The 8,465-nt window shown below is 43.0% G+C and overlaps 1 protein-coding gene across 1 annotated transcript; it reads right to left on the minus strand.

The window, feature by feature from the left end:
• Positions 1 to 1,731: 1,731 nt before the first annotated feature.
• LOC138877407 (uncharacterized) lies at positions 1,732 to 2,097 on the minus strand. Its single transcript, XM_070157016.1, has one exon. It carries the CDS (start codon positions 2,095 to 2,097, stop codon positions 1,732 to 1,734), a length of 366 nt encoding a protein of 121 aa, XP_070013117.1.
• Between the last annotated feature and the right edge of the window lie 6,368 nt (positions 2,098 to 8,465).

Raw genomic sequence — 8,465 nt, forward strand, 5'->3', positions numbered from 1 at the left:
GCATGTACTATGTATAAATTTAAACATGATGCAAATTTCTGTCGGACCATAAAGATTGTCTTTGGACGGTTAGGATGACGTCCTTATACCATGATGTCCTAGGCCATGAAGCGTTCAATAAAGGATTCGAAGGCCATGAAATTATCCTCTCGGGCTATGAGGATGGTGCCTCCGAACCATGATGCCTTTGAATAATGATATGCAAAATTAAAAGGGATCCTCAGGCCATGGCATGGTGTTCTCGGGCTATGAAAATGGTGCCTCTAGACGATAACGCCTTTGGATAATTTGGCAATCTTTCAGCCCATGAGATGCAGTATTTGGCAATTTTTCAGCCCATGCAGATGCAGTATGTGGTGATCTTTCAGCCATGTAGATGTAGATGTGGTATGTGGCGATCTTTTAGCCATGCAAATGTAGTATATGGCGATCTTTCAGCCATGCAGATGTAGATGTGGAGATCTTTCAGCCATGCAGATGTAGATGTGGCAATCTTTCAGCCATGCAGATGTAGAAGTGGCGATCTTTCAGCCATGCAGATGTAGTATGTGGCGATCTTTCAGCCATGCAGATGTAGTATTTGGCGATCTTTGAGCCATGCAAATGCAGATGTGGCAATCTTTCAGCCATGCAGATGTAGTATGTGGCGATATTTCAACCATCTAATGTAGTATGTGGCGATCTTTCAGCCATACAGATGCAGATGAAGGTAGAGCTTAACCTCAGAAGGCAAAATAGTAGCCTTATGCAATGCAAAAATGCAGATGGAGACAGCGTTTAGTCTCTCAAGGCAGAATAGTAGCGTTATGCAATGTAGAAATGCAAATGGAGACATCGTTTAGCCTTTGAAGGCAGAATGGTAGCCTTATGCAGCGCAGAAATGCAGATAGAGACAACGTTTAGTCTCGGAAGGCAGAATGGTAGCCTTAGGAAATTCAGAAATGCAGATGGAGACATCGTTTAGTCTCGGGAGGCAGAATAGTAGCCTTATGCAAGAAATAAAATGGCAAATGGCAATAGAGCTTTCTTAGCTGATAGTAGGTTGCGATATTGTGATTGCTGGGGACGTTGTGACACACAGAATATCACTGGTGTGTGTGGATAGCAAATGTTGGTAAGTGTGATGGTTCTAAGAGTTGTATTCCTGAAAAATATTTGTCCCATGTATAGTATGTTTGATGATTTCGTAATCCAAGTGCCTACATCCAAAGAAAAATCGTGAGTTTTGTAAAGGGGGGAGGTTATTACGTATCTTCGCTGGCTCTACTTGACCTGTTTGGCTTTGATTTGGTGATACTGTATGTATCATTGGGGTAGCATTGCTAAACAAAGCAATATGCATGATTTGTAAAAAATATGATATAATAATTTTTTTAGATGAACCGACGACTGTGACGTGGTTCGGGACATTGCAACATCTCCTGCTATGGAATTTTGAGGGTCCTCCTCAAAATTCTGCCCCAGTTTGATGGGCTGACATTTCTGACTGTTGTTTGCGACGATTGGCTGAAATTACTTCGGAATATTTAGGGTCCTCCTCAAAATTCTACCCTAGTTTCCAATTGTGGGGGAAATGAAATTTTTTATTAAATTGTGACGAACCCTTAGGGCTGCCTATGCATCCCCTCATAAATGAGAATCAACTCAGGCGTAGTTCAATCATATAAGGAAAGCATCAGATTACACATAGTAACACTTGACTGCATCTAAATTGATTGGTTTAGGCCAAACTTATCCGTCCATTTCTGCAAGTATGAGGGCTCCTCCTGTCAGAACCCGGTGAACCATGTATGGACCCTGCCAGTTGGGAGAGAACTTCCCTTTAGATTCATCTTGATGTGGGAAAGTTTTCTTTAGTACCAGCTGCCCCGGTGTGAACTGTCTTGGCTTGACCCGTTTGTTGAAGGCTCTGGACATTCTGTTCTGATAGAGTTGTCCATGGCAAACTGTGTTCGTTCTCTTTTCATCTATAAGGGCTAGTTGTTCATAAGGACTTTTTACCCACTCTGCGTCGTCGAGCTCAGCTTCTTGTATGATCCTTAGGGAAGGAATTTCTACCTCAACGGGATTGACTACTTCTGTACCATAAACCAGCATATAGTGTGTCGCCCCGGTTGATGTGCGGACTGTGGTGCGATATCCCAATAAAGCAAATGATAACTTCTCGTGCCATTATTTATGCTTCTCTATCATTTTCCTTAATATCTTCTTAATATTCTTATTGGCGGCTTCTACGTCTCCATTCATCTGAGGTCTGTAGGTTGTGGAAGTCTTATGTTTGATCCTGAAGATTTCACACATAGCTTTCTTCAGGTCACTGTTGAGGTTGGAGCCATTATCAGTAATTATTGACTCTAGAATCCCGAATCGACAAACAATGTGGTCGCGGACAAAGTCTGCCACGACTTTCTTAGTTACTGCTCTGTAAGATGCCGCTTCGACCCATTTGGTGAAATAACGATTGCTACTAGGATAAACCTATTCCCATTGGAAGTGGCAGGCTCAATTGGTCCGATAACATCCATTGCCCAGGCAGCGAACGGCCATGGTGAGCTTGTTGCATTATGCCCATTTGGAGGTACCTTTATCATGTCTGCATGTATCTGACAGCGGTGGCATTTCCGGGCATACTGTATGTAGTCCGTTTCCATAGTCATCCAAAAGTAACTGGCCTGGAGTATCTTCTTGGCTAAGACAAAACCGTTCATATGTGGACCACATGTCCCAGCATGTATTTCCTCTAGTATCCTGGATGCTTCTTTTGTGTCGACACACCTTAATAATCCCATATCAGGAGTCCTCCTATATAGGATTCCTCCGCTGTAAAAGAAATTATTGGACAACCTCTGAAGTGTGCGTTTCTGAGTAGGGTTTGAAAGTTCTAGGTACTCTCCTTTTGCCAAATATTCCTTGATATCGTGAAACCAAGGGTTTTCACCTGATTTTTCTTCAATGTGGGCACAGTAGGCTGGTTTGATCATGGATCTTTACTGGAATGGGATCAATGAAATTTTTGTCTGGATGTTGTATCATAGACGACAGGGTAGCCAATATGTCGGTGAACTCATTCTGGATTCTGGGAACATGTTGGAAATCTGTCTTGGTGAATCTTTTCCTCAATTCCTGTACATGATGCAGATACAAGAGTATCTTGGAGTTCTTGGTTGCCCATTCTTCTCGGACCTGATGTATAAGTAGGTCTAAATCTCCGATCACTAGCAACTCTTGAATGTTTATGTCAATGGCCATTTTAAGCCCTAAGATACAAGCTTCATATTCGATCATATTATTGGTGCAGGGGAACCTGAGTTTGGCGAACACCGGATAATGCTGACCGGTCTCTGATACTAGGACTGCTCCTATGCCAATTCCTTTGAAATTTGTCGCTCTATCGAAGAACATTCTCCAACCGTCATATGATTCTGCAATGTCTTCTCTTATGAATGATACCTCTTTATCAGTAAAATACATTTCCAGGGGTCTTATTCTCCATCCATGGGATTTTTAGCAAGGTGATCCGCTAGTGCTTGTCCCTTGATTTCTTTCTGAGTCACGTAGACAATGTTAAACTCACTCAATAGGATTTTCCACTTAGCTAGCTTGCCAGTGGGTATGGGCTTCTGAAAGATGTACTTCAAAGGATCCATCCTTGATATGAGGTATGTGGTATAGGCGCAAAAATAGTGCCTTAGCTTCTGAACTACCCAAATCAAAACACAGCAGGTGCGCTCTAACAAAGAATACAGGGCCTTGTACGGGGTAAATTTCTTGTTGAGGTAACAAATGGCCTACTCTTTCCTCTCTATTTCATCATGCCGCCTTAGAATGCAACCGAAAGCTCCATCCAATACTGCAAGGTAGAGTAATAAGGGTCTACCTGGCTCAGGCGGGACCAAGACTAGTGGTGTTGACAGGTATTCCTTGATTCTGTCGAAGGCCTTTTGGTAGTCATCAGTCCATTTGGTAGCGGCGTCCTTTTCCAATAACTTAAAGATTGGCTCACAGATAACTGTAGACTATGCTATGAATCGGCTGATGTAGTTGAGCCTCCCCAAGAAACTTAGCATGTCCTTCTTGTTCTTTGGGGGTGGTATTTCTTGAATGGCTTTGACTTTTGATGGATCCAGTTCTATTCCTCGGCAACTCAAAATAAACCCAAGTAATTTTCCAGCGGGAACCCCAAATGCGCACTTCGCGGGATTCAGTTTTAGGTTGTACCTTCGTCGTCTATTGAAGAACTTCCTCAAATCTTCCATGTGATTAGTGGCCTTATTGGACTTGATGATTACATCATCTACGTACACCTCTATCTCATTGTGTATCATATCATGGAAAATGGTAGTCATGGCCCTCATGTAGGTGGCTCTGGCATTCTTCAGGCAGAATGACAGCATCTTGTAATAGTACATTCCCCACGGTGTAATGAAAGCCATTTTCTCAGCATCTTCTTCATCCATCCAGATCTAATGATAACCAGTGAAACAATCTACAAATGATTTCAACTCATGCTTGGCGTAATTGTCAATCAGGATGTGTATGTTCGGCAAAGGGAAGTCGTCTTTCGGACTGGCCCGGTTGAGATCTTGGTAGTTAACACAGACTCGGAACTCCCCATCCTTCTTTGGTACCGGCACGATGTTGGCTAACCATGTCGAGTATTCTACTACCCTGAGGACCTTAGCTTTGACTTGCTCAGTGACCTCTTCCTTGGTTTTCAAACTCATATCAGGCTTGAACTTTCTAAGCTTTTGCTTTACTGGAGGACATGTTGGTTCGGTTAGTAGTTTGTGAGCCACAATAGACGTACTTAGACCAGTCATGTCATCATACAATTAGGCAAATATGTCCTCATATTCCCTTAGAAATTTTGTGTATTCCTTCTTTTCTGATGGCGATAAGTGAACGTTGATTCCTGTTTCTTTGACGTTTTCTGCATCTCCTAGGTTAACAATCTCGGTCTCGTCTAGGTTGGATTTAGGTATATTTTCAAAATTCTCAACTTCTTTAACAATCTCTTTTGGTATGTCATCTTCCTCCGAATCTATGTCCGCTTGTTGCATTATCTCATTACATGTCACAGTCATTGGTTCATCAATATAAGTAATAGTAATGTTGTATAAGTAAAGTAATGAGAGACAAAAATAATAACGAGTGTTGATACATAAGAAAAGTCGAAATGCTTTGATAAATTTCATAATTGTTGTGAACATTATAGATCTTATTGCGGGAATTAAAATACGGAAGGAAAATCATTTAGCAAATAAAAACAGTGCTTGTTTTTGCCTTGCTACCCCGAGGCTCATCGGGCTCTGGTTGTTCTGATGGTCCAATTATTAAGGCGTGTCTCTCTACTTATAGCCTGTATGGAAGGGTCTTCCTCCCCCTCCTCCTCGAGAACAACATAACAATCCATGTCATTGTCTTCCAAGAACAAATTCTTTACCGCTGCAAGTGCTTCTTCTTCTTTTGACCCATAAACAATGTCAGCCTACTGGAAAGTATGCTCCAAACGTGGTATTGGCTGCTCCAGCGAATAGTAAGGACCGCGCCATGGTGGCAACCAATTGTTGAATTCTTCACAGGTGTACTCATATCCCATACCAAAAGTGGTGCCATGTTTCTTGAGTTTTATGGGCTTAACGATTCCTTGGACGTTCTTTTCGAGTCCCTTGCTAGGTTCGTACCCTCTTAAATTCAGTATACTTTCAATTTTGTTATCCCGCCATTTTTCTTTGTCAACAGCATTCACCTGTTCAATGTGGTGGTAAGTCTCTCCACCTAGCTTTCTTCTTCCTTTGATTGACGGAATGGTTAGGCAACTGTATATAGGGTTACTACTGTCGCCGTGAATGATCACCTCCTGGTGGTTCCATTCGAACTTTACGTCCTGATGCAGTGTTAATGCTACGGCCCCAGCAGCATGAATCCATGGACGTCCAACAGAAAATTGTAAGATGCTGGCACATCTATTACCTGGAAATCAACGTTGAACCAGGTTGGTCCCATTTGCAAGCATAGGCTGATCTCCCCAATGGTGGACCTTTGGGAGCCGTTGAAGGCTTTCACATTGATGGCTCCATCTTTTATCTCATGTAGTCCTTTACCCAGCTTCTTGAGTGTTACCAGTGGACAAATGTTGAGACTGGAACCCCCGTTGATCAGGATCTTGGTGATGAAATAGTCCTCGCATTGCACAGTGATATGCAGTGCTTTGTTGTGTCCCAACCCTTCAGGTGGTAGCTCATCCTCATGAAATGTGATCTTATGGATTTCCAACACCTGTCATACCATCTTAGCCATTTCTCCTCCAGTGATATTGCTTGGTACGTATGTTTCGCTTAGCACCTTCAACAGAGCATTCTTGTGTGCCTCGGAATTTTGTGACAAAGCAAGAATGGAGATTTGTGCGGGTATTTTGTTCAATTGGTCGATGACTGAGTATTACTTGGCCTGTATCTTTCTCCAAAGATCGTCTGGACCTGTCTTAATGATGGGTGACCGATTGGAGGCCTGCTTGCTTGACTCAACTAGATGTTTCGGGGTATAAACTCTACTAGTTCTCATCATACCCTTTGCCGCAATAGTTTCTTCGAACCTAACCTTGTCTTTCCTCCTTGCCTCGGCGGTATAGTCCCATGGTATAGCCTTTGTATGGAATAGTGTCATGGTCGACATCGCCACCGGGATCGGCGTGGCTGTCCTTACTCCGAATGTAGCATGTGCATTGGGTGGCAAACTGCAACTTCAAACAGTGTGGGTGCATTTGCTGGAGACACGAATTCGACCTCAATTGGCGTTGGTGTATTTGTGGATGACATTGCTTCAAACTCAAATGGCAAAGACATATTTACCACAGCATCCCCGGATGGCTTAATCTGGACTATGATTGGATTAAGAGTAACTATTAGTTTCTTTGGGTCGTCACCTTCTGTGATCAACACGATTAATCCCTCGGGATCCCAATCATCCTCTATTTCAATCATGTGAATGCCTCCACCCTTATGGTCTAGAAGAGGGTTATTGTGGACATTTGGAGCGAGCTCCTTTGCTACAATAATCTCGTTATCAATTAAAGCCTAGATCTTGTCTTTCAAAGAATGACATTCATCAATAGTGTGTCCTTTAATGCCAGAGTAGTAGGCACAAGATTTGTTTGGGTTAACCCACTAAGAGGGGTTCTCAAGAGTTGCAGCAGGGATGGGGGTGACATAACCAGCAACTTTGAGTCTCTCGTACAACTGGTCAATGGGTTCAGCAATGGTTGTATATTGTTTTGGAGGTCTACGAACAAAATTTGGTCGAGGTCTAGGGAAGTTTTGGCGTGTATGAGGTGATTGATAGTGGGATGGTTGAGCATTGTAGGTTTGTTAGACATGTGCGGGTTAGGAATATCTAGGCAAAGTAGGTTGATATGTGGGAGGTGGAGGTGATTGATAAGTGGGTGATGGAGCTTGATAAGAGGGTGAGGGTGCTTGGTAGTTCGGAGTAGGCTGATATATGAGTGGAGGTGTAGGGTAAATTTGGTATTTGACAGGAAATTTGGTTCTCTGTGCAACCATTACGGCTCCTATGTTTCTTTTCTTAGACACACCACCGAACTACAAGGCCTTATTTGTAGCTTGGAAGGCCTCGAAGTTTGTAACCATACCGATTTTGATACCCTCTTCAATTCTTTCACCCATTTTGATAATGTCGAAAAATTTATGGCTTTCAATCATCATTAGTCATTCATAGTATTGCGGGTCTTGGGCCCGGACAAAGAATTTGTTCATCTGTTCCTCCTCTAAGGCAGGTTTGACCTTAGCAGCTTCGGACCTCCTGCGAGTAGCATACTTACGAAATGTTTCTGTGGGCTTCTTCTTTAGATTCTAAATATAGAACACATCTTGTGCATTCTTGTGTTAAACCTGAACCTGTCCATAAAGTCGGACGCCATGCCTACCCAGCTTGACCACTTCTTTAGATCTTGGCTGATGTACCAAGACAGCACATCTCCTTTCAAGCTTCTCATGAATAGCTTCATGCGGATTTTCTCGTCTTTCCCTACTCCAACCAGCTTGTCACACTATGCCCTCAAATGGACCCTTGGATTGCCTGTACCGTCAAACATTTCAAACTTTGGAGGTTTGTACCCCTCGGGCAGTTCGACATCGGGCTCTATGCAAAGATCTTCATAGTTCATCCCTTCAATTCCATTGCTTCCTTCAACGCCTTGAATCCGACAACGCCTTGAATCCGGCTAGTCGATTTCTTAAGTTCCTCAGCCAGGTTCCTGATGAGCAAGTCTTTGTCATCAGACTCGGGCGTGCTTGAGGTAGTTTGGGTGGAGTGTGGTATGGTCTCCACGTAGATGGGGGTGTTATGGTGGGTGTGGAAGTGATCATTTGTGGAGTTTTGTGGTTTTGGGATGAGTAGGGGAGTATTATTTGGGGTGTGGCAAGTGTTGCATTGGATCTTTGGTGGAA

The sequence above is a fragment of the Nicotiana sylvestris genome, chromosome 9 (assembly GCF_000393655.2).
Source record: "Nicotiana sylvestris chromosome 9, ASM39365v2, whole genome shotgun sequence".
In the NCBI taxonomy this organism is placed as follows: Eukaryota; Viridiplantae; Streptophyta; class Magnoliopsida; order Solanales; family Solanaceae; genus Nicotiana; species Nicotiana sylvestris.